Source organism: Staurois parvus, unplaced genomic scaffold (genome assembly GCF_062004578.1).
Source record: "Staurois parvus isolate SC_StPar_1 unplaced genomic scaffold, SC_StPar_1.0 ptg000525l, whole genome shotgun sequence".
Lineage (NCBI taxonomy): Eukaryota > Metazoa > Chordata > Amphibia > Anura > Ranidae > Staurois > Staurois parvus.
Window position 1 is genome coordinate 9,503,782 of NW_028318321.1, and position 26,682 is coordinate 9,530,463.

The 26,682-nt window shown below is 42.1% G+C and overlaps 1 protein-coding gene across 2 annotated transcripts in view; it reads right to left on the minus strand.

Moving 5' to 3' along the window:
- The window catches only part of LOC149451731 (alpha-2-macroglobulin-like), a 141,504-nt gene that overhangs the window by 91,054 nt on the left and 23,768 nt on the right, over positions 1-26,682 (minus strand). For both annotated transcript variants that reach the window (XM_089690324.1, XM_089690323.1), the window contains exons 2-7: positions 25,235-25,415; positions 21,389-21,545; positions 21,087-21,139; positions 14,374-14,394; positions 4,812-4,980; positions 1,849-1,933 (exon numbers count right to left, since the gene is read on the minus strand). In XM_089690324.1, coding sequence (XP_089546450.1) covers positions 1,849-1,933; positions 4,812-4,980; positions 14,374-14,394; positions 21,087-21,139; positions 21,389-21,545; positions 25,235-25,415 — 666 coding nt within the window. The remainder of the gene's footprint in view (positions 1-1,848; positions 1,934-4,811; positions 4,981-14,373; positions 14,395-21,086; positions 21,140-21,388; positions 21,546-25,234; positions 25,416-26,682) is intronic.

Sequence of the window (26,682 nt, forward strand, 5' to 3'; positions counted from 1 at the left end):
CAGTACACTGTGCTATTGCAGTTCTGTACAGTGTGCTATGATAAAATGCAGCGTGTCTCCATTTTATCACAGCAATCTGCAGAGAAGCTCCAGGCTGCGTAGCAGTGTGAATGGGATACATAGAAAACATTTGTTTTCCATGTGTCCTTAACTGCGACAGGTGTCTTACAATGCAGTAAAACGTCTGTCACTGCATTGTGTGAATTAGCCCTACTGAAAAAGGTTACTGCTGGCTCATATTTTAGTTTAATTATTATTTTCATTATTTTCCTCCAAACTATTAATTATTGAGCACAATCCAGGTGTCATGGTCAACTAATGACAAAGTATTTCATACAAAACTGAGGTCTGTAGCATATCATGCATCCCTATGTGATTTCTATTACAAAACCACTATTTTGCATGATTTCAGCTTCCCCCAGTAGGCATTACTCCGGCTACTGGGGCTAGAGAGCAATGAGTACATGAATAACTGAATAGAAAGATTAACGTATAACTAAAGGCAAAACTTTTATTATTACATTTTGGACAGAGTGGAGGAGGATTACAACACTTGTTCTTATTGCTGTCTGTGTGGGAGATTAGTCCTCTGTGTTTGTCCTATTTGCCATCGTCACAACAGTCAAAGTAAAAGAAAATACCGAATTTTGGGTTATCACCCGGAATAGAGAGGAAATTTTCCAATTGCGTCACTAGTTCTGGTGGCTCTGATGACAACTTGGAATTCCCTCTCTTTGGAGGGATTTCCTCTCACTTTCTCTTTTGGCTATGGGAACAGGATGTGAGGGGAAATCCCCCTAATGGGGACATAAATCGGAAAGAAGAAACCTGACACCTTCCCTTACTTTATCCGAAATGAAGAAAGGTTTCGCTTTTAGTTCTACTTTAAATAATTTCTTATTGTGTTTTTCCGCCTCCTTCTATTATCCTCTGTGAGCTCCTGAAACTACTTTTCCCCCACACTTCCATTTGTTTGGAACTAGCAGTACATATTCGTTGTGGTCATTTGCACTGCTCTATCCATAGACTATAGTCTGTGGACCTTTGTTCATCTCAGAGTGAGGGAAAGAGGGTGACTACATATCTACATAGAGTGGGGCCATGGAGATCAAACACAGCAACCCTCTAACAGGAATCTTGGATCACAGGAGCAAGAAAAAAAGGAAGAGCAATGGAATATATGTTTCTGAGTTAAAGTGTTACTAAACCCAGAACCCTGCATTCACTATATCTAGTCTCCCACAGAACATGGAAATACAATTATTTTAATAAATATAAACTGCTAAATACCTTTTCTCATCAGGAGTTAGAATGGTTTTGTGACTTCTATCAGTGTCCAGCAGAGCACTGCTTAAAGCTTGTAGGAGGAGTGTTCATTCTCCCCTGATTGTTCTATGAGGCTGCAGGACCCCTAACCCTCTGTCTGGACAGCGCTGATTGGCCCTGTGCTGATCACATGCACTCTTTCAAGAAAAAAAAAACTCTCTACCAATACACATTAAACTCAGCAAGTGCAGCTTGCCCCCAAGGCTCTGTTCTATCAGCAGATGGATTGGGGACAGTAGAAGAAGAGGAGGATCAGAGAAGACAGGATCAACAGCCTTTTTATACAATGCAGAGGATTAACCCCTTAGGTCCCACAGTGAGTATAACAAGCATGCTTTACTGCATATACAGACTGATTTTACTTTTGTGGGTTTAGTGACACTTTAAGAAAACATATTTGAATAGAATATATTTTTAAAACTAAAGTTTAATGTCAGTTTAACTCTGATAACATAGAAAGAAGCTATGATCAGTAGTACTATAATACTAGTTTCAGCGACAGTTTCAGCATTCAAAACTTACTTTCCACACACAGTAACTCTGACTTCTTCATCAAGGATGGTAATCACTGGGGCCATTTTCACCTGCACCTCATACTTGGGTAGCACTAAAAAGATGACAAACAACGAATCAGTTCTGTGTATATAAATCACTCAAATGCCTCAAGCTCTAATTAATGTAGTTTCAGTTCAGATAACCAAGGTCATTTCTTGACCAGCAGCAATGGCAGTCACTGAAGCTGAGGTTCAGGCAAAAAGCACAATCTTAAGATTTACATTATCTACCCTACATATATCTCCTGCCTTTCTTTTTTAGTTTTTAGTTGCAGGTATGTATACAGGTCAACACTGTTGTATAGCTCAACACTCTGCTTCCTTAGTTACATGTCCTTTGCCCAGGCTCAGACTAGGACAAAAAAATAGGCCAAGGCATTTTGGACTGAGTATCCCCAAGCCCAGGGACCTTTTCCTCGGAGTCCAGTGGCAGAACGTCAGGGCCCAGTTGCAAGAGCGACCTTTGCGACCCTGAAATATCTGAGCTCTCCTGCAGATCTCCTGCCTGTCTATGGATGGCGCTCATTACAAGAGTGCTGCCATCTGAGCGCCACGCCCCTGATTACGCCAGTTTGTGACAAAACGCGTTGGGCGGGACCTGTGACATATGACGTCAGCACACTGGACGCCGTGGGCATTTAGATGGTTTGTTTACAAGCGCTTTTCTACTGATAACCATGTGAATGCAATAAAGAACATATTTTGGAACATACTTCACTACAGGATTTTTTGCAATTATTTTATCTAAATCAGGTACATTCTTCTTGCTGTTACAGAGTGATATTTCTGGGCCACGTTATATGGAGTTCATTGTTTTTATATTATTATTTTATTGTGTTAATTTACACAAATGGAGGACTGCAGCAATAGGTTTATTTAGATATCAATTATACATTTTTTTAAAATAAGGCACACATCCATTAAGCGCATAAGCACCTTGTTTATTAGAAAAGAGCATTGCTAGTGCTTTGTTATTTCCTCCATACAAAATATATTGTTGTATTGCTTGTGTGCTAATAATGTCATAATAATTGTGTTTTCTCAAATTGTTGCTGTCTAAATACCTTGTTAAAATGCTCAAGGTGTGTCAGTAAGTGCTGGCTGAGCCAGGAGTGTCATCTCAAATTACACATTATATTATTAGCTAGCATTTATGTATCTCTACAGTAGCTGCCTGAAATTAAAGGCATTTTTTAAATAAAATAACAAACATGTTATACTTGCCTGCTCTGTGCAGTGGTTTTGTACAGAGAAGCCCCGATTTTCCTCTTCTAGGGTCCCCTGCCAGTGCTTCCGGCTCCTTTTTCCTGCCAAGTGCCCCCACAGCAAGCAGCTTGCTAGGGGACACCCAAGCAGACCCGCTCCCGAGCTGCTGCTATGTGTATCCATTCACCCCCACCCCCTCTCTCAGATACATGATGGTCCTCTGCCTACAGATCAGTGTTTTAGGGCAGTGGAATATCATCCATGGGTGTAGTGTGAGGAGTGATGGGACCCACTGTATTTTGACCCACATTGCACCCATGGAGGAGTCAAGTTTGCAACAGCAGCACCTGTCTAGGTGCTGTCACTGGATCTTGTCATGCTTGCCAATGCTGCTATGTAAACACAGCACCATTCTCTAAACACAGCCCCATTCTGTAACCACAGCACCATTCTGTAAACACAGCACCATTATGTAAACACAGCACCAATCTGTAAACAAAGCACCATTCAGTAAACACAGCCCCATTCTGTAAACACAGCACCATTCTGTAAACACAGCCCCATTCTGTAAACACAGCACCATTCTGTAAACACAGTACCAATCTGTAAACACAGCACCATTATGTAAACACAGCACCATTATGTAAACACAGCACCATTCTGTAAACACAGCCCCATTATGTAAACATAGCACCATTATGTAAATAGTCCCTGACTATTTTAACCAGTTGACACCAAGCGTATGCAAATATGCGGCCTCTCTGCGCCTGGGCCTTGATGCTGAGTGGCCGCATACTTGCGTACCATTTGAAAACACATATGTGCTGTGTCTCCCAGAAAGGTCCCGATCTCTCCTTGAGATCGTGACATTTTCCGATCATGTGACCGCGAATCATGGCGGTCACATGACCCTAAAACCCCGCCCGCCTCCCGGCATCTGAAACCTCTTGAAGGGCCGGGAGGTGCAGTGAAGAGGTTAAGGTAGGCTGAGATAACCTGTTAGCTCTCTTGTCTATTTTCAGTGTGCACAAAATCCTATGTCATGGCATAAAATAATTATTGTGCTGAGGTTTGTACATGTCTGTGTGTCTTGCGGGACAGAAATTTCAACATATTTTATGAGTATAAGAAGACTTTTGTTTTATTTACCATGTCCCTTTAAGCCCTTCCAACTCTTATTGCAATGCGGTCCCACCCACACACACCTGCAGTGCTGTTCTCTCTCTCCTCACAGGACATAGAGGCAGCAGCAGGAGCCATTGTCTCTTGATGTTGTCAATCAAATCTAATGAGGAGGGAGCAGGGGGGCAGGGCTGAGACAAGCTGTGTGTGACACAGGATCGAGCTGGCACGAGGACCCCTATAGGAAGCGGCTTGTTATGGGACGGACATAGAAGAGGAGGAGCCAGGAACTCCAGAAGGGGACCCCAGAAGAGGGTGATCGGGGCCACTCTGTGCAAAACCATTGCACAGAATAGGTAAATATAACATAATTTTTTAAGTATTTACAATCACTTTGAAAGCAAATAAAACCTCAAAAGCAACATTTTCCCTTTTAGTATATTATTTCGCCTTTGTTTCAGCCTTTTGCAACCTCCATCTAAACTTTTTCCCTTCTAAGCAACCTCCCATTTTAGCATATGAATAAACATATTTAAAATATATCTCTGAAATCTGACGTGATAGTTACAAAAGAATATGCGGATAAGTAGATGAAGAACTTACCATATTCCTCCACAGTAAAGGAATGTTTAATCTGAGAGCCCTTTTCTCTTTGTGCAACCATTTTATATGTCCCCAGCCTGGGTTCAGAGGTGAGAAGGAAGGATTCTTGAGCAATTCCTCTGTTTGTTTCTACATTCACCCACTGAAAGATGCGGTTTCCCTGAGGATCCTGAGAGGACACACTAAATCAGATACCTTCCATATTTGCATCTACTGTACTCTATGTTAAATCCTATCATGTCAATCATGCCTATCTCTTCTACACAAATATATGTACTGAAAATTGCTTTATAAATGATTGTTACAGACCACAAATTTGTAGACATGTGCTTGGCTAAGAAAGAGAGTGAGAGAAACACTAGCTGTGGCTGCTGTCCTAAGGTGCTGAACTGGCTGACAGCTACTGTATATCAGCAAGAGGAGAGAGCTGTTGAGCAGGAAGAGTTCAAAAGACTGAGTCAGGCAGCAATGCACTACAGGAACCAGGGGCGGACTGACCATTTGGAAACTCGGGCACTGCCGGAGGGCCCAGGGTCAGTAGGGGACCCCATGAGATGTCCCTGGTACCTTTTTCATAGGCTTTTTTGAGTTTTGGCAAGGACATAGGGGACCCATGATGCGCTCTTGCCCGGGGGCCTCATGAGTTGTCAGTCCGCCCCTGACAGGAACTGTAGTCCAGTAAAGAGACTCTACTGTGGTGATCAGAAGCTTTCAAACTACATTCCCCAAAAAGGAGATTGCTGGGAGGAAGCGAAAGAGCTGTATTTTCCTGAGCTGTACAGGATACAGCTTTCTCTTGCCATGAGGTAGACTGGAGAGTGCACATCGCTGTCCAGTTTACATCATCACTGCTGCATATTGGCTGCCTGTGTAGGATCAGGAGTGCTGAGTAATTTGGGTGCAAGGCAGAGAGTGGACTAATCGCTGTGTGCGACCGGATGCTGAGCTGCAATATCACTGGGATTGGTGAGCTGCTGCTGTGGGGATTTACTATCTTCTGCTAGACAGAGACACTGAGCCCTTTAGGAACTGACCGTACAGTCATCAAGTAGCCTTTTTTGCTTCCTGCAGGTGTGACTGGGACTGTACTCATGTGCATCAATTGTAAAACTGGGCCCCAACGTTAGCTCGCTGAAGAGTTAGGACTAAAGACTGCTACTTTACAGCTGCTACACAGAGACTTTTACCTACTACTTATGCTAAGAGATACCTCTCAGGAGATATTGCACTATATCCTAGCCATTCTCCTACAGTGCACTCTAAACTAGTTAAGGCTTATATGCATTGTTTATTCCTGACTTTGCTGATCCATGAGTTAATTCCAGTCTAGTGGTAAAGAACTCTATTCTAAGTTACCTTGGCATAGTGATTATACTGTCTAGTGGACTGTGTCTGAACGTACTGTAATGATATTGTGTACTGGGCACACGAAAAGGTTCACTTACACTGCTGGCCCCCAGCTCACCGGCTCAGTCAGAAGCATTACAGAGCTGTTGGCTGCTCAGTATACAATTTCCCGCCCACACATCTCCTTCTGCACAGTACGGACTGGATTAAGAGGAGAAGGTAGAGTAGATCTAGCCTGTCTCTCTCCTATTGGTGCGGAGGATGGGGGGGAGGGGCAGGGCACAGAGGAGCACACAGGGGAGCCCACAAAGAGAAACCTGAAGGATGGCAGGGGATGATCGGTGCAGTGGTGGACACAGTTACAAAAAGCGTATGGCTTTCAATGAAGCAGCTGGAAGCCGTGGGAGGGAGAGGAGAAGTAGCTTCCAGCATCTGATACATTAATATTATTTATATATTTGAATGGGGAAGAAAATACCAAACAAATTAAGGTCACACATGACTAGGCTATCGCATGCAGAAGACGAGATAGCTCTCTCCCACCTCCTGGGTGACAGACCTATCTGAGAGATATCACATTTAGTACCTCTGGAAAAGAAGTTCATTGCTGGACAATAATCTACCAGTTCCCAGAATGCAGCCTGTACATATTCAAAGATATTGATATCTGTATAAAACTGTTTGTAGGGAGTGGCCACTGTACGGTAGTAAACTTGTGACACCCCATCATCCACTCTTCAGCTGGTCAGACAATTTCTGTCAACACCTCCCTCAAGGTCCAGAAAAGATGGGCTGCAAACACACTTGGGAGCTCTCGTTTTACAATCAATAAGAAGGAATATCTGCAAGGACCTAAGAGCCACTTATCCATCTTGTTCTGCTGAACGCACAGAACCAAGGCATTGTTAAGTATTTCCCCCCCTAATTCCTGTCTATTTCTCTGCTGCATTATTGGACTCCATTCACAAAGTAGTTTGCATGCAATATTTAGGGGTCTGGACACATTTTCTGTAAATATTGCATGAAATCCTGAAAATGTCAATTCACTATATACCATTTTGCGGTATTTACCTTACAGCGCTCGGTAAATACAGAATGAAAAGACCTTAAAGTCGATTTCCAAAAGGAAATAAATAATTAAATAAATGCGGTAATTAACTAGTGGTCCAGTCATGCAGTATTTAAGAAATGTATATAATATAATATAACATAATAGGCAATTTTGAGTAGTAACTGCCGTTTAGGATCAGTTCTCTCAACAGTAGTGCATAGAAGCCTAAATATGAAAATCATTGGGTTTGATTTACTTAAAAAATAACTAAAGGATTTTTGAACTTCTGGATGGAATGGAGGTGGGTTAGGACACCTGCTAGGTTTTTATTTCAGTCTGTGTCCCCGTTAGGGAGATTCACCCTCTCTATTTGTCCATTTTACCATTAACATTGAAAGTGAAAGTAACAGAAAATTCCAAAATTTGTATTGTCCCCAGAAAAGTTATAAAGGGGACATCTTCAAATGGGGCACAGATGGCACAAAATACAGAAAAAAACTGTCAAGGGTTAGAACTCTCCCTTACTCTATCCAAAATGAAAAAAAAAAGTGTTGCCTATAGTTCTACTTTAAGGCAAACACACTGCAATTTGCAAATTGCTCCAGAGCTTAGTACATGAGGTAAAGCTTCAATTTACACAGAATACCCAATCACATGCAAGAGGAAAAAACACATTTTTGCTTGCACATGATTGGATGATGAAATTCAGAGCTCCCCCTCATTTACTAAGCTCTGGAGCAACTTCACTTGTAAAGTCCTCACTCTATGTAAATCAACCCCAAAGTGTCCCACTCTAATCAGCTAATTAAGCCATAACACCTGCAAAGGGTCCCTGAGCCTTTAAATGGTCTCCCAGTCTGGTTCAGTAGGAATCACAATCATGGGAAAGACTGCTGACCTGACAGTTGTGCAGAAAACCATCATTGACACCCTCCATAAGGAGGGAAAGCCTCAAAAGGTAATTGCAAAAGAAGTTGGATGTTCCCAAAGTGCTGTATCAAAGCACATTAATAGAAAGTTATGTGGAAGGGAAAAGCGTGGAAGAAAAAGGTGCACAAGTAGTAGGGATGACCGCAGTCTGGAGAGGATTGTCAGGAAAAGGCCATTCAAAAGTGTTGAGGATTTTCACAAGGAGTGGACTGAGGCTGGAGTCAGTGCATCAAGAGCCACTACACACAGATGGATCCTGGACATGGGCTTCAAATGTCGTATTCCTCTTGTCAAGCCTCTCCTAAAGAAAAACAGACCTGGTCTGTTGCTCAGTGGTCCAAAGTCCTCTATTTCTGATGACAGCAACTTTTGCATCTCATTTGGAAACCAAGGACCCAGAGTATGGAGGAAGAACGGAGAGGCACACACTGCAAGATGCTTGAAGTCCAGTGTGAAGTTTCCACAGTCTGTGTTGATTTGTGGAGCCATGTCATCTGCTGGTGTTGGTCCACTGTGCTTCATTAAGTCCAGGGTCAATGCAGCCGTCTACCAGGAGATTTTGGAGCACTTTATGCTTCCTTCTGCAGATGAGCTTTATGGGGATGCTGACTTCATTTTCCAGCAGGACTTGGCATCTGCCCACACTGCCAAAAGCACCAAAACCTGGTTCAATGACTGTGGGATTACTGTGCTTGATTGGCCAGCAAACTTGCCTGACCTGAACCCCATAGAGAATATATGGGGCATTGCCAAGAGAAAGATGTGAGACATGAGACCGAACAATGCAGAAGAGCTGAAGGCCGCTATTGAAGCATCCTGGTCTTCCATAACACCTCAGCAGTGCCACAGGCTGATAGCTTCCATGCCACGCCGCATTGAGGCAGTAATTGCTGGAAAAGGGGCCCAAACCAATTACTGAGTACATATGCATGCTTATACTTTTCAGAGGTCCGATATTGTTCTATGTACAATCCTTGTTTTTATTGATTGCATGTAATATTCTAATTTTCTGAGATTGTGGATTTGGGGTTTTCATGAGCTGTAAGCCATAACCATCACAATTATGACAAATCACGGCTTGAACTATCTTGCTTTGCATGTAATGAGTCTATCTCATATATTAGTTTCACCTTTTAAGTTGCATTACTGAAATAAATGAACTTTTGCACAATATTCTAATTTTTCGAGTTTCACATGTACTGTATATGCCATATACCTAGTGGGGATACTTTACTTTTTCACAATTCTTTTTATAGATACTGTATCTTCCCACTGAGAAGTTCCCACTGACATTATTGATCTTTTTATCTATCTATATGGAGGTAATTCTTCTGAGTGACTAAAAGTGTAAGAAGCATCCTTTCCACTGACCCCACTGACCTTCACACTAATGTATCATGAGTTGTAGGTATAGTAATTTTCAGCAGTGGTTTCCTGAAACTGAAAAAACATTTCAAGGGTTCTTCTGTGTTGAAAAGGTTGATAAAGACTGCTTGAAAGTGTAACTAAAGGCAAAACTTTCTTTTTCATTTTTTTGCTATCTGTGTCCTCATTGTCCCCTTTATCATTTTTCTAGGAAAAACACAAAATTTGGGATTTTCTTTTCATTTCATTTTCAATGGTAAACAGGACAAATAGAAAGGGTGAATCTCCCTAACGGGGCACAGTCAGCAATAATAACCTAACAGGTGTTTTTTTTTTTCTTTAGCTATAGTTTAGGTAAAAACAAAATATCTTTATAAATGTCAAATATTGAAAGAAAATAGTATATATATATAAAAAAAATAAATATATAAATATATATATATATATATATATATATATATATATATATATATATATATAAAACATGTGTGTGATTTTTTAATACTCTTTTCACTCAGTATTTGACATTTAGAAAGATATTTTGTATTAACTTAACTTAGTTGTTTTTTCCATATACCATATGTGTCCTGTGAAAGCAGCTTCCCTTTGACTGCTATTCTAGTCATCATTTTTTTTGTATTAATACATACTGCAGGGACCGCACTGACTTAATGAGTTGATATATTTCTACGGTTTAAACCATTTTACCTCTTTATTAGCAATAAAAAATTGCAGGGGTTCTAATTCCTCTCCACTGTATTCATACCACTGGATGTCGCATGAGATAAAATACCACATGGTAATCACATGGTACATACTGGGCCAATCACAGTCCATCTGTGTCATGTGATTAGCTGTGGTCAATCACAACTAATCACAACAAAACAAACTCAATTAATTGATTTTATTCTGTAAAATGCTTGCTTATAGCAATGGAATTTATTGCTATAAGCAATGATAATGTGTTAAAAAAAAAAATACTGATCACTTCCCCAGAGTAGTACAATGTTACTATGGTAACATATGTATAGGGCATCACAATGGCTAAATGGTTAGCACTTCCACTTGGCAGCAATAGGGTCATTAGTTCAAATTCCAACCACAGCACCAGCTGCCTGGAGTTCGCATGTTCTTCCTATGCTTGTGTGGGTTTCCTCCGGGTACTCAGGTCTTCTGCCACACTCCAAAGACATGCTGGTAGGTTATTTGGCCCTAGTATGTGTATGTATGAATGTGAGTTAGGGACCTTAGATTGTACGCTCCTTAAGGGTTAGGGACTGATGGGAATGTACAATATATATATATATATATATATATATATATATATATATATATATATGTAAAGCGCTATATAAGTACCTGTAATAAATAAATAAAAATATATTACTCTGGTCACAGGATGTTATAAAAGAAGTAATAAAAAAAAGTAAATGTTTTTTATTTTTTTGTACTGTCACCAGTCAATGTTCCTGTTCAGCGCCACACCAGTTATATGATGACGCTGCACAGGTGATAGTATGTAAAAAATGATTTTTTTTTTATTTCTTCATTTTCCCAAAAAATTACAACTTCAAAAAACTCACAATGTCTTACTAAATACATTAGACTGTCTGTTTTCCAAAGAAGGGTTCATTTGGGGGATATTTATACTATCCTAACATTTTTGGGCCTCAAGAAATGAGATAGGGAGTCAGTACATCAGGATTGATTTTCATAAACTGTATATACCATAGTTTGCGGACTCTATAACTTTCCTACGTACTAAATAATATACACTGATTTGGTTATATTCACCAAAGAAATGTAGCAGTATATAATTTGGCCTAAATTTATGGAGAAATATTATTTATTTGCAAACTTTTATAACAGAAACAAAGGAAAACATGTTTTTTTTTTTCAAAATGTCACTTTTGCATACAAGTGACAGCGCAGTGTGAGTTGACCAGCCATTTGTCACAAGTTGGTGCAGAGGGAGTGGCCTGACACCACATTTGTCACAGCTCCCGTTTGTTCATTTATGCTCAAACCACCATTTATTCCAACCCGTACCAATATATTGAGTTCATTTTCCACTAAATGGTCTTGTGTCTATTTCTTGGTACTAATTCTCTGCCAAGTTAAAAGTATCTATGCTCATGTTGCTTGCAGTAAGTGTATATGTGTGTGTGTATATATATATATATATATATATATATATATATATATATATATATATGTGTGTGTGTGTGTTTTAATGTATTGCTAGTATTTTTATTGCATACAATTAATTACATTAGGTTTGTGTAGATAGGAAGGAGTGTGCTATCTGTGCAAGTATTGTAATTAGTAACCTTTGCCTGGGTCTACTGAGCACATCAACTGTCCCTCTACATCACTGGTAGCACTGCACATACCAGATGCAACCACCAAGCCTCTTCAATGACACTGTGCTCGGTAACAGCACTGAGTAGAGCACTGCTGGTTGATTCATTATGTATTCTCCCTGCAACCCTTTGCAAAAGATCAAAGGAAAAAGATAAATATCAAAGGAGAAATAGGATGAAAAAAAAAACAGAAAAAAGTAAGATAGAGTGATTGAAATAAACCAAGCCATTTACCTACTACAAGCCAATGTAAAGAAAGCACCAAGGTAAGCAAAACACAGACTATTGTCTGCAGGGGCCCCAAGAGTCTCACAATAAGAGCAAAAGCGCCACATGTACCCCCGGGCCACAGTTTCAGAGCTCTACTGGGTTATACAGCATGTACTTATTAAGAAGTTTGTGAATTGCCCTCATGAATGACTAGTGGTGTAAAGGTGTCTAGTGTTTATTTAGAATGTATGATTGTTGCAGCCCTATAAAAACTTGGAAAAAAGTGTAAAGTTTTTGACTTATCTTCTGTACTTGACAAGTGTCTAACCTATGTAGACGGTAAGCAGCCATTATCACTGCTCATTTCATTGTAGCCAGCTACAAGAAAAGCCTTTAGTCCTTTACAAGTTCATTGATAGAAGAGCTGACTGTCAACCCATATTGGAAGTGTCCCTTAAGTATGCGTATGCCTGAAGGTATGTTTACCCAGGGACGTATTTGTCACAAGGCAAACAAGGCATTTGCCTAGGGTGGCATGTATAGGGGGACAGCATTTCCTTATGGAAGAAGGGACATATGCAGCATTTGGACCAGGTGGGATCCGAGATGGGCTTAACAAGATGATTTAACCTGTTATTTATCAGAATACAGAAGATGAAACTTTGGTTTTTTTAGGTCACTGCATCATTTTCCATATAGTTATTTTAACTTACAGCAGGGATATGAGAAAAACAGACCAAACTTGATATTTGGAAAAGTAAAAAAGAAAAAAAAAGAAAGAAATTGATATATGTATATGACTCTATAGGATTGATTTACTAAAAGCAAATAGACTGCTTACTTTGCAAGGGGATTTTCCCTTAGCTTAGTGAATGAGATGGAGCTCGGCTGACTTCCATCAGCCAATCATGTACAAGCAGATATACTAGTTGTTTCTATATTTTCCTCTCACGTGACTGGATATTTTTCACAAAATGAATGTTCACCACAGGGGCGGACTGACCATTTGGAAACTCGGGCACTGCCCGAGGGCCCGGGGTCAGTAGGGGGCCCCATGAGATGCCCCTGGTACCTTTTTCATAGGCTTTTTTGAGTTTGGGAAAGGACACAGGGGCCCCATGATCCCCTATTGCCTGGGGGCCCCATGAGTTGTCAGTTCCCCCCTGGTTTACCACATTCACTAACTAGGCACTAATTCCCTTGCCAAGTAAACAGCCTGTTTGCCTTTTGTAAATCAATCCCAACAAACCCCATGAAACAATTAATGAATTAATTGCAACTATGTTAAAGCAAAGTTCCACTCAAAAGCGGAATCTTTGCTTATTTGCCTCCCTCCCCCCTTCCTCCATTGCCATATTTGACACCTTTTGGGGGGGGGGGGAGAGCAGATACTTGCTCCCACTTCCAGCTCAGTTCGCCGCGAAGTGTGCCGGAAGTTCGGCCCTTCTCCTTCCTCCCGCAGTCTCCTGGGAACCTTCATAGGTCCCAGAAGACTGCCGGACCAATGAGAATGCGCAGCGTGACTCGCATATGTGCAGTGGGCACCTGGCTGTGAAGCCACAAGCTGTCACAGCCTGGTGCCCACAGTTGTGATGTCGGCACCAGGCAGAGAAGAGGCAGAGATGTAATGGCGCAGGTGAGCACATTGCTGGACCCCGGGACAGGTAAGTGTGTGTTTATTAAAAGTCAGCAGCTACAGTTTTTGTAGCTGCTGACTTTTAATAAACACAAAACTGACTGGAACTCCACTTTAATATATTTATATACAGCAAAAGCTTTAAATTAGTACTGTAATTAAAGTATAACTAAAGACAAAACTTTGTTTTGGATAGCTTGGAGATGGATTAGAACACCTGATGGGATTTTATTGCTGTCTGTGTCCTCCTTAGGATGATTGACCTTCTCTATTTTTCCTGTTTACTATTATCATTGAAAGTGAAAGGGTTGTCCCCATAAAGGGGATCTGTACCAATATAATGGGGACACTGGTTCTAGTGACCTGGGGTTCCCAAGGGATATCTTTAATTTGTAGGGATTTCCTTTCACTTCCTGTTTTGACTATGGGACGTGAAGTGAAAGTATGGGACAGGAAGTGAAACTATATCTTCCCCAATGGGACACAGAGGGCAAAAAATAAAATTTAATGAGGGTTCTCCCTTCCCTTACTCTATCCAAAAAAAAAACACAAAAAATTTTGCCTATAGTTCTGCTTAAACAAAACTGGAAATAGTAAAGAACTCTATTAAACAATATTAACTTAGGTAATTTGACCAAAAACACAGATTTATTTTCTTACCTCAACATAAATTACAGGAAACTAAAAAAGAAATGGAAAAAGATCAGGTGTTAAACAATATTAAAATAATGCAGCTTATAAATTAATTTCTACTATTAAAGTTTGTTAAAGTTATATTTGTATGATTCAAGTTAAAATAGAGCTTAATCCTAATTGAATAACACTTAGTTTGCTATTACCCTGCCCAACATACATTGTTATAGTTTTTTATATAATACTATCAATATAATAGGTTTTTTTTTCATCATTTTACACTGTGCTGCTGATCTCCACTAGCATTTTTCAGCTGCTACCTGTCTACATACATTTGATCCAGCATCAATGGCACATCATTGCTCATAGCAAGCTTTCTGAAGATATCCCATACCTTTGCAATGTGTGTCAGCTGTAGGTCTGTTAGTTATGGGACTCATTATACAGGGTAACAGCCATGGGGAGCCTAAAACCTTTGTAGAGAAAGTTGTTCTCTGCCACGTCTTCTACATGATGCTCTCTGTGTCACTCACTTGTGTGCATTAGACTACAACTTTTGATCTGAAGGATTTTCTATGACCTGAGTGGCTTGATTGCTGGGTACAAAATTAAAACAAGTATACATAGTGAATGATAATGTGGGGGTTGCAGTTAGTATTCTGTATCCCTTGAAGCAGAGCCATGCTGCCCATGAGGTCAGTTAAAGTGGTTGCCTTAGATCCCACTCACAGAGCCATGGTGGAGGGCAGCACTGCACATACCAGATGCAACCACTAAGCCTCTTCAATGACACTGTGCTCGGTAAGAGCACTGAGTAGAGCACTGTTGGCCACTTCTGCCTGCGTGATTGGCGCAGTCAACAGGCAGAAAACTCTGCTTAGTGATGCACACATACACAAGCAGCACTACTGCTCAAGACAGAGACCTATGCCAAGGGGAAGGGCTGCAAAATTGCCACCTTGGGTGGCATCTGACACAGCTCTTCCTAATGATGTAGGAGATGGGGGTGGAGGTTCTAACGGTTTTGTTAAAGGGCCCCCTCCCTCATTTTCTAATCTACATACATTTCATATTTAAACGTTTCACCCACATGTCATTCCAACCCACTATTGCTGCCTGCATAATTGGCTGTGTAGTCAGATTTCAGTCTTTTAGGGGGCCTAGCGCTGTCTGGCTACACAGCCAGACAGATGTGGGATGGGCTCCATAGCGGGTGCATGATTTGCTATGGCTTTAGTTCTGACTTACTAAGAAGGCTTAGTTTCCTACAGGCAGGTTGCTTTTTTCCATGGTACTGTTAAAGTGTATGCTACCCAAAAATGACAATGTATTATACTATAGTATTTTGAAAAAGTATTCATACCCCTTGAAATTTTCCACATTTTGTCATGTTACAACCAAAAACGTAAATGTATTTTATTGGGATTTGATATGATAGACCAACACAAAGTGGCACATAATTGTTAAGTGGAAGGAAAATAAGAAATGGTTTTCAAAATTGTTTACAAATAAATATCTGAAAAGTGTGGCGTGCATTTGTATTCAGCCCCCCTGAGTCAATACTTTATAGAACCACCTTTTGCAGCAATTACAGCTGCAAGTCTTTTTGGGGATGTCTCTATAAGCTTTGCACATCTAGAGAGTGACATTTTTGCCCATTCTATTTTGCAAAATCAACTGGATTTAGGTCTGGACTTTAACTGGACCATTCTAACACATGAATATGCTTTGATCTAAACCAGGCATGTCCAAAGTCCGGCCCGCGGGCCATTTACGGCCCGGGGGTTGGTTTAATACGGCCCTCCAACAGCCCTCCCTGCTCTGTGTAATGTGGCCCTCCCATGGCCCTCCCTTCTATGGCAGACAGTCTTCTGCTTGAGAGCAGAGGGCAGTGCGCATGGCTGACTGCGGCGCGTTCTCCCTGGTCTGTGTAAATGCAGCTGTCGCACGGCCCTCCCTTCTGTGGCAGACAGTCTTCTGCTTGAGAGCAGTGCGCATGCGTGACTGCGCCACACTGGGAGCGACAGAGGGCGGTGACGTCAGGGCCGGGCTTCCAGCGTGAAGTGTGTTTCTCTTCCCTTCCCGGCTGCCGAGCAGAGACTTCAGCTCCAGCTACCTTTTTCACCCTTCACATTAGTGCAGGTAAGTTTTTTTTAAATTTATTTTCAATACATTGTGAAAACTCAGCTGTCAGTTGATCTTAATGTTATGAAATGAAAAGTATGTCGTTTGCAATTAACTTGGCATAAAATAATTTATTTGCATTTAATTGTAATGGTTCAAAGAATGTTCGGAAAAATGTTCGGCCCTCCACCATGTTCACTTCATCCAATCTGGCCCTCTTTGAAAAAAGTTTGGACACCCCTGATCTAAACTATTCCATTGTAGCTTTGGCTATATGTTTAGGGTCGTTGTCCTGCTGGAAGGTGAAACGCAGCCCCAGTCTCAAGTCTTTTGCAGACTCTAACAAGTTTTCTTCTAAGATTGCCCTGTATTTGGCTCCATTCATTTTCCCATCAACTCTGACCAGCTTCCCTGTCCCTGCTGAAGAAAAGCATCCCCACTACATGATGCTGCCACCACCATGTTTTATGGTGGGGATGGTGTGTTCAGGGTGATGTGCAGTGTTAGTTTTCCGGGACACATAGCGTTTTGCTTTTAGGCCAAAAAGTTCAATTTCGATCTCATCTGACCAGAGCATCTTCTTCCACGTTTGTTGTGTTCCCCACATGGCTTCTCGCAAACTGCAAATGGGACTTCTTATGGCTTTCTTTCAACAATGCCTTTCTTCTTGCTACTCTTCCATAAAGGTCAGATTTGTGGAGTGCACAACTAATAGTTGTCCTGTGGACAGATTCTCCCACCTAAGTTGTGGATCTCTGCAGCTCCTCCAGAGTTACCATGGGCCTCTTGGCTGCTTCTCCTGATTAATGTTATCCTGGCCCGGATTGTCAGTTTAGGTGGACGGCCATGTCTTAATAGGTTTGCAGTTGTGCCATACTCTCTCCATTTTCAGATGATGGATTTAACAGTGCTCCATGAGATGTTCAAAGCTTGGGATATTTTTTTATAACCTAACCCTGAGTTAAACTTCTCCAAAACTTTATCCCTAATCTGTCTGGTGTGTTCCTTGGCCTTCATGATGCTGTTTGTTCACTAATGTTCTCTAACAAACCTCTGAGGGCTTCACAGAACAGCTGTATTTATACTGAGATTAAATACACACAGGTGGACTCTATTTACTAAATAGGTGACTTCTGAAGGCAACTGATTCCACTAGATTTTAGTTAGGAGTATCAGAGTACAGGGAGCTGAATACAAATGCACGCCACACTTTTCAGATATTTGTAAACAATTTTGAAAACCATTTTTAATTTTCCTTCCACTTCACAATTATATGCCACTTTGTGTTGGTCTATCACATAAAATAAATTTATTTTTTAGTTTGTAACATGACAAAATGTGGAAAATGTCAAGGGGTATGAATACTTTATTAAGGCACTGTATATAGCAGCTTACCAATCAATAGATAGGGTGACTGCTTTATTTTACTATTTTCGGCTATTTTCCTTTATTTTCCCCTGGTAATCCTGCAAATAACACACTTTCTGTCCCTTGATGGCTCTGCTTACTGACACCACTTTATGGAAATATCCTTGGTGGTCACCTAGGCTGGACTTCCTCTCTTTCCTCTGTTACATAGGGGGTGGGGGGATTAGTTGTATGCAGAAGGAAGATAACATTGCTTTGCTTTCATTTCGGCTCACAGGAAGGACACTGCATTTTGGAAAGATTTACTGGTATTTTCTGTAATTGCTAAAAATGTTCTTAGCCTTAAAAAAACTCTAACTAATGCAGCCACCATATCAAATAACTGGTAATCTGCAATTTATTACATTTTTGTTTTTTGAGTTGAGATGGTTTTTGTTTTGGTGTTTAGATATCCTTTAAAGGGCAATGAAACGTGACTTCCCTCATAATAAGTATAAAAATAGTCTGCACTAAGCTACACTGTAAGTGCAAACATACCATGAATTAGCTCCTTTCAGGGTATCCTAGCATACTCTAGATCAGCGGTTCTCAACCTGGGGGTCGCGACCCCTTTGGGGGTCGAACGACCATTTCCCAGGGGTCGCCTAAGACCATCGGAAAACACATATTTCCGATGGTCTTAGGAACCGAGACACCGCTGCTCTGTCTCGCGATCTGTGGGCGGGATGATATGCTGCCCCTGTAACCTGGCCACACCTCCGGGATCACTCAACAGCTCCGCCTCCTCGCCGCTGATTGGCCACCGGAACTGTAGCTCAGGAGAGGCACACAGGCGGCCAATCACCGGCGAGGAGGTGGAGCTTGGAGAGGAGGAGCCGAGCGGCAGAGCGCGCAGATCGAAGAAGATCGAGGGAGCTGCAGGACCGAGTGAAGAGGAGAGCAGCCAGAGAAGGAAGACAGCTGACAGGTAAGTGCAAATTTTGCTTCTGCAGGCTGTAGATGGGAGAGGGAGAGAGCGAGCCCAGGCTGGAGCAGGGGTCAGCAAGGTAAGTATCATTGGTGTCAGTGGGAGGAATAGTGCCCCATCATTTGTGTCACTAATACCAACGATGGGGCACTATTCCTCCCCCCACTGACACCAACGATGGGGCACTATTCCTCCCCCCACTGACACCAATGATAGGCACTATTCCTCCCCCCACTGACACCAACGATGGGGCACTATTCCTCCCACTGACACCAACGATGGGGCACTATTCCTCCCACTGACACCAACGATGGGGCACTATTCCTCCCCCCACTGACACCCAACGATGGGGCACTATTCCTCCCCCCACTGACACCAACGATGGGGCACTATTCCTCCCCCCACTGACACCAACGATGGGGCACTATTCCTCCCCCCACTGACACCAACGATGGGGCACTATTCCTCCCCCCACTGACACCAACGATGGGGCACTATTCCTCCCCCCACTGACACCAACGATGGGGCACTATTCCTCCCCCCACTGACACCAATGATAGGCACTATTCCTCCCCCCACGGACACCAACGATGGGGCACTATTCCTCCCACTGACACCAACGATGCGGCACTATTCCTCCCACTGACACCAACGATGGGGCACTATTCCTCCCACTGGCACCAATGATAGGCACTATTCCTCCCCCCACTGACACCAACGATAGGCACTATTCCTCCCCCCACTGACACCAACGATGGGGCACTATTCCTCCCCCCACTGACACCAACGATGGGGCACTATTCCTCCCCCCACTGACACCAACGATGGGGCACTATTCCTCCCCCCACTGACACCAACGATGGGGCACTATTCCTCCCCCCACTGACACCAACGATGGGGCACTATTCCTCCCCCCACTGACACCAACGATGGGGCACTATTCCTCCCCCCACTGACACCAACGATGGGGCACTATTCCTCCCCCCACTGACACCAACGATGGGGCACTATTCCTCCCCCCACTGACACCAATGATAGGCACTATTCCTCCCCCCACTGACACCAACGATGGGGCACTATTCCTCCCCCCACTGACACCAATGATGGGCACTATTCCTCCCACTGACACCAATGATGGGGCACTATTCCTCCCACTGATACCAATGATGGGGCACTATTCCTCCCACTGATACCAATGATGGGGCACTATTCCTCCCACTGACACCAATGATGGGGCACTATTCCTCCCACTGATACCAATGATGGGGCACTATTCCTCCCACTGACACCAATGATGGGGCACTATTCCTCCCACTGACACCAATGATGGGGCACTATTCCTCCCACTGACACCAATGATGGGACACTATTCCTCCCACTGATACCAATGATGGGGCACTATTCCTCCCACTGACACCAATGATGGGACACTATTCCTCCCACTGACACCAATGATGGGGCACTATTCCTCCCACTGACACCAATGATGGGGCACTATTCCTCCCACTGATACCAATGATGGGGCACTATTCCTCCCACTGACACCAATGATGGGGCACTATTCCTCCCACTGATACCGATGATGGAGCACTATTCCTCCCACTGACACCAACGATGGGGCACTATTCCTCCCACTGATACCAACGATGGGACACTATTCCTCCCACTGACATCAGTGATGGGGCGCTAGTCCTCCCACTGATACCAATGATGGGGCACTATTCCTCCCACTGACACCAATGATGGGGCACTATTCCTCCCACTGACACCAATGGCGGGACACTATTCCTCCCACTGATACCAATGATGGGACACTATTCCTCCCACTGATACCAACGATGGGACACTATTCCTCCCACTGACATCAGTGATGAGGCGCTAGTCCTCCCACTGATACCAATGATGGGACACTATTCCTCCCACTGATACCAATGATGGGACACTATTCCTCCCACTGATACCAACGATGGGACACTATTCCTCCCACTGACATCAGTGATGGGGCGCTAGTCCTCCCACTGATACCAATGATGGGGCACTATTCCTCCCACTGACACCAATGATGGGGCACTATTCCTCCCACTGCAAAATTACAGTTCTGAAGTAGCAACGAAAATAATTTTATGGTTGGGGGTCACCACAACATGAGGAACTGTATTAAGGGGTCGCGGCGTTAGAAAGGTTGAGAACCACTGCTCTAGATAGACATTAGGGTTTGTGCAAAGTGATTTGTGCCCTATGCTCAATGGGTCTTTTAAGCACGTTTAAATATCCAACATACCTTTTCATGGGTGGCATGAAATGTCTCATCCATGGTGGCAACACGGAACTGAACTACAAATGAGAGAAACAGAGATTCTATTTTATATACGCATATATACACTATTACACTAAAGAGTGCAAAATGTCAATGTGTATTTTGATTAATAATGTAAATACACATAATATGCATTGCCTGAGCTTCTCTAATTATGTAATATATATTACATACAGTACAATAACATGGTATGGAGGTGTTAGCATTGAATTGTAATTCACTGTTCCTGTTTCTGTCTCAGTTAGTTAAAAGTTCAAGCAGTTTACCTTTCTGCCCAGGTTTATAGATGGGTTTGTCAGTCTGGATGAACGCCAAGTTATATAGGCTCCTGATAAGGACACTTCTCTTTGACTTAAAATGCAATGAATCACCAACAGCATCAAGGGTGATGAATGCCATTTGTGAGCTCTCAACCTTTGGTGTCTAAAGGAACAGAAAATGAGAACCTCAACATTAGTAGAATCAGTTGGTGAAAAGGTACAAGTGATGAATGAAGGTTGATTCCATCTAAAACTGACCAAAACAATATTTCTCATTTATTTCAATGATGTCAAAATTTGGATTGATTTGACAACTGAGGAGTTTATTCAGCTTACACAGATCACCTAAATGCCAAAAGGTCTTAATTGCCCATTTTGGGCCTGTCAGAACAAATACAGGCTTCAAAAACAGATTTCAGTTCTATGTATTCAGATTCTGATTACTGGTTGTGAATCAGGAGCAGCTGGTGGTGGTAACTAATCACCTTCCAGATTTCATTTACAAGGCTTAACTGGTCAACCTGAAGGTTATTATGCACATCTGCTCCAGATTCTATCTGCTCCAATTTTAGTAAATTCCTCAACTGACTTTCATTGTAGAGATCAGACTACTTGCTTCATGAATGGAAAGTGAAAATGGATTGGTAGCTATGGGTACCTACTCAAATTATAACCATATACCCAGGGTTTCCTTACCTCAGTCTTTTAACTTCATCTCATTTGTGGGTGAGTATAACTTAAAGTGTCCGTAAAGGTAATTTTCTTTTTACCTTGTCTCTAAATACCAACCTAATCGTTCTCTTTGTTCCTCACAAGATCTCCTGCTCTCTAGCTCTCTTGTCACCTCCTCCCATGCTTGCCTTCAGAACTTCTCTCGAGCCTCTCCCATCGTCTGGAAGTCTCTAGCCCAATCTGTGTGACTATCTCATACTCTGTTCTCCTTTAGGTGATCCCTGAAAACCCTTCTCTTCAGAGAGACCTATCTTGCCCCCACCTAACAACTGTAATTTTATTATCTCCATCAGCTCATCCCAGACAATTATTACTTTTTGTATCTCTTAACCCTCCCTCTTAGATTGTAAGCTCTAGCGAGCAGGACTTTCTGATTCCTACTGTATTGAATTGTATTATGACTGTACTGTCTGCCCTCATGTTGTAAAGTGCTGCGTACACTATTGCCACTATACAGGGTTTCCCTAAAGTCTGGGCACATGCATAATTTCAATAAATTTCAATATGTTTTTCAACAACATTTTATTTCATCAGTCCCTCCCCTCATGCCAGGGTACTAGGTGTAATCCTGGACTTCCATCTGTCCTTTCAGCCACAAATCCAATCACTGTCCAAATCTTGTAGACTTCACCTCCGCATCATATCCAAGATACACCCTTTCTTAACCTCTGAAACCACTAAGCAATTTATTCACTCCCTTGTAACTCCCTCCTCATTGGCCTACCTCATCACAGGCTATCCCCTCTTTAGTCTATCATGAATGCTGCTGCCAGACTCATCCACCTTACTAACTGTTCCATATCTGCCATCCCTCTCTGCCAATCCCTCCACTGGCTTCCCATTGCCCAATGAATAAAATTCAAAACATTAACAATAACATATAAAGCCATTTATAACTCTGCCCCAAATTACATCAGCAATCCTATCTCCAAATATCACCCAAACCGTCCTCTCTGCTCCTCCCACGACCTCTTGCTCTCTAGCTCCCTTGTCTCCTCCTCCCATGCTCATCTCCATGACTTCTCCAGAGCCTCCCATCCTCTGGGACTCTCTACCCCAATCTATCCGACTATCGCCTACTCTGCCCACTTTTAGGCGATCTCTGAAAATCTATCTCTTCAGGGAAACCTATCCTGCCTTCAGCTAATAACGGAATCTTCTATTCCTCCTAGCAGTTCATCCCCCACAGTGATTACCTTTTGTACCACCAAACCCTCCCTCTTAGATTGTAAGCTCCAAGGGGCAGGGCCCTCCTAACCCTCTTGTATTGAACTGTATCGTTGCTGTATTGTCTCCCTTTATTTTGTAAAGCGCTGAGCAAACTGCTATATAACTCCTGTATAATAATAATAATAACAATAATAATTTAATTGGAATATTAATCAATAACATCTTCAATGTGATTTCCACCATTTGTGATACAAAATTCCATGCGATTCACATGAACCCGATTGCAGTAACTCCACATTTCTGTCAATTTGAGCACATCCATTCATGATGTGTTCCTTCAGGTGATATATATCTGTGATTTTCATTGAGTACACCTTCTCCTTTAGCATACCCCAAAAAAAGAAGTCAAGGGGGTTAGGGTCTGGTGAGCTTATATAGTGATATACATACATACACACATATAGTCATATTTCCAGACTTTAGGGACACCCTGCATAAATCCTGGATGATAATAATAATAATAATAATAATAATAATAAGAAATAACATGTTATACTTACCAAAATTGTGCAATGGTTTTGGACAGAGCAGCCCTGATCATTCTTTTCTGGGGCCCTAGCTTGCGTTACTGGCTCTTCTCTTCCAAGTGCCCCCATAGCAAGCAAGCTACGTGTGTTTATTGCCATACACAGTGCGGCTCCCTCCCACCCCATGCTCTCTCCTCACAGGCTGTGATTGACATCAGCAAGAGCCAATGGCTCTAACTGCTGCCTCCATATCCAGTGAGGAGAGGAGAGGAGAGAGCTACTGCTCTGGGGCACAGTGTTGGATTGAGATTGGGCTCAAGTAAGTATTTAGGGGGGGCAGCAACACTGTGTGTCTGTGTGTGTGTGTGTGTGTATATATATATATATATATATATATATATATATATATATACACACTATATTGCCAAAAGTATTGGGAAGCTTGCCTTTACACGCACATGAACTTTAATGACATTCCAGTCTTAGTGTGTAGGGTTCAATATTGATTTGGCCCACCCTTTGCAGCTATAACAGCTCTTCATCTCTAGCTATAACAGCTAGAGTCCAGTGGCGGTGCGCTTTACAACACTGCATCCAATGCTTTGAATTGCACTTGGTGATGTATGGCTTAGATGCAGCTGCTTGGCCATGGAAACCCATTCCATGAAGCTCTCTACACACCGTTGTTGTGTTGTTGTGTTGTCTTCATTCCTGTACGTGAAACACTAATCTGAGAGCCACATGAAGTTTGGAGGTCTTTAGCTATTGACTCTGCAGACAGTTGGCGATTTCTGCACACTGTGCGCTTCAGCATGTTCTGACCCCCGCTATGTCATTTTACATGGCCTACCAGTTGCTGTTGTTCCCAGTTGCTTCCACTTTGTTATAATACCACTAACAGTTGGTCATGGAATATTTAGTAGCAAGGAAATTTCAGGAATGGACTTATTGCACAGGTGGCAACCTATCACGGTACCACGCTTGAATTCACTGAGCTCCTGAGAGCGACCCATTCTTTCACAAATGTTTGTAGAAGTCTGCATGCCTAGGTGCTTGATTTTATACTCTTGTGGCCATGGAGGTGATTGGAAGGGTGTCCCAATACTTTTGGCAACATAGTTTGTATATATATAATAATCTGACCAAGATTTTCCCATTTTATGACAAAAAAAAGGTTTGTTCTAGATAAAGAGATCTCCGACCACTTCTTGCCCCCATCAGGTAGTGAGGAGAAATCCACCCAATGAAATACAATCAGCAATTAAAAACCTGATAGAGGTTCTACTATTGTCCAATTTGTAAAAATATTTTCCTGGATTACAATGAACCAAGAGAAATCAGTATGATAATCAGTGAAACTTGGACAAACTTAAGAAAGACAGGTTATTTGATGCCATTTTGCCAATATCCTACTATTTCTTACCTGGAATGAGAAGCAGTTGTCCTCTTCTTGCTCTGTGACATGTTTCTCCAGCAGTGTTGTGTTGTGCTGTGCCTCCAGGGACACCTTCACATTAACAGACTCATTAAGGTGGGATAGCTGCAAGCAGAATGTCTGTTCCTTTCCTGAATTTAATACAGTTGGCACCAACAGCATATATTGCCTGAAGAATAAAAAATGTAAAATCGATTCTGAATAAAACATAAAACAAAAGCACAGACACAACTATCAAATTAAAGTTATTGTTGGTTTCAGCAAACAGAATCCAACTTTATCTGGCCAGCATGTAGACTGAAAACCATTACATTTTGATGTGGTGTCAAGAATGGCTGGACAAAGCAGAAATAGTGCACTTTTATGCTGAAAAAGAAAACCTCTTCATTCTAGATACAGAAAAAATATAGACAGTTGCAAGTAGATTTACATATTTGCAATATTAAAAGAAAGCTAAAGATTCTGGTACTAAATATTCCAAATATAAATATTAATAGTCAGCATAGAATTAGAATGCAATATCTGCTGCATGGTAGCTGAATTTCATCCTCTGCCATGCTGTGCTGGGGTGCAGGTCGCAGTTGCTCACACAGCGTTACTCATAGAAGTTTAGTTCAGTGTTTATCATTGTAGCACCCCCTTACCTCCTAGGCAGTTTGGGATCCCCTGGTGGCTTGGTGGGCTAGCATTTCATCTCAGGATGGATTCCTTGACTCCTTGTGGGATAGGAAGGATTTGGAAGCCAGTCACTTTGAAAGTAAAACTATAGGCAAAACTTTTTTTCATTTTGGATAGAGCAAGGGAGGGTTAAAATCCCCGTCAGATTTTTTTTCACCATATGCGTCTAATTGCAGAGAGTTCCCTTCACTTCCTGTCCCATAGCCAAACAGGAAGTGAGAGGAAATCCCTGCAAATTAGGGGAATTCCTTGGGGACCCCCAGGTAAACAGAACTTGGATGATTCCCCCTCTATTACTTTTCTAGGGACAACCCAAAATTTGGGATTTTTTTTTATTTTGACTTTCAATGATAGGGTGAATCTCCCTAATGTAAACACTGATAGCAATAAAACCTGACAGATATTCTAATCCCTCTCCACTCGATCAAAAACCTAAAAATAAGTTTTTCCTGAAGTTATACTTTAAGACCTTTGAATCAATAAATTCCCGGGGATAGGGGTCAGGGTACAAGATTCCTAAAAAGAAGAAAATTGCAGAAGTCTGTATTTTCACAGTGAATCTGAACCCAGGACCTCTTCTGATCTGACAGTACCTCCACTTGTTGAGTCAGCTGAGATGCTGGACAGCTAACTGTCTGCTCTCTTAAGACAACCTTGCCTTGTGTCTTGTTTGTATTGAATCCTGTGCTCCTCCCATTAACATTCTATTAAAGCCATGACTTTGCACTTCCTGTTTGCCAAATTATTGTTCTCTCTCC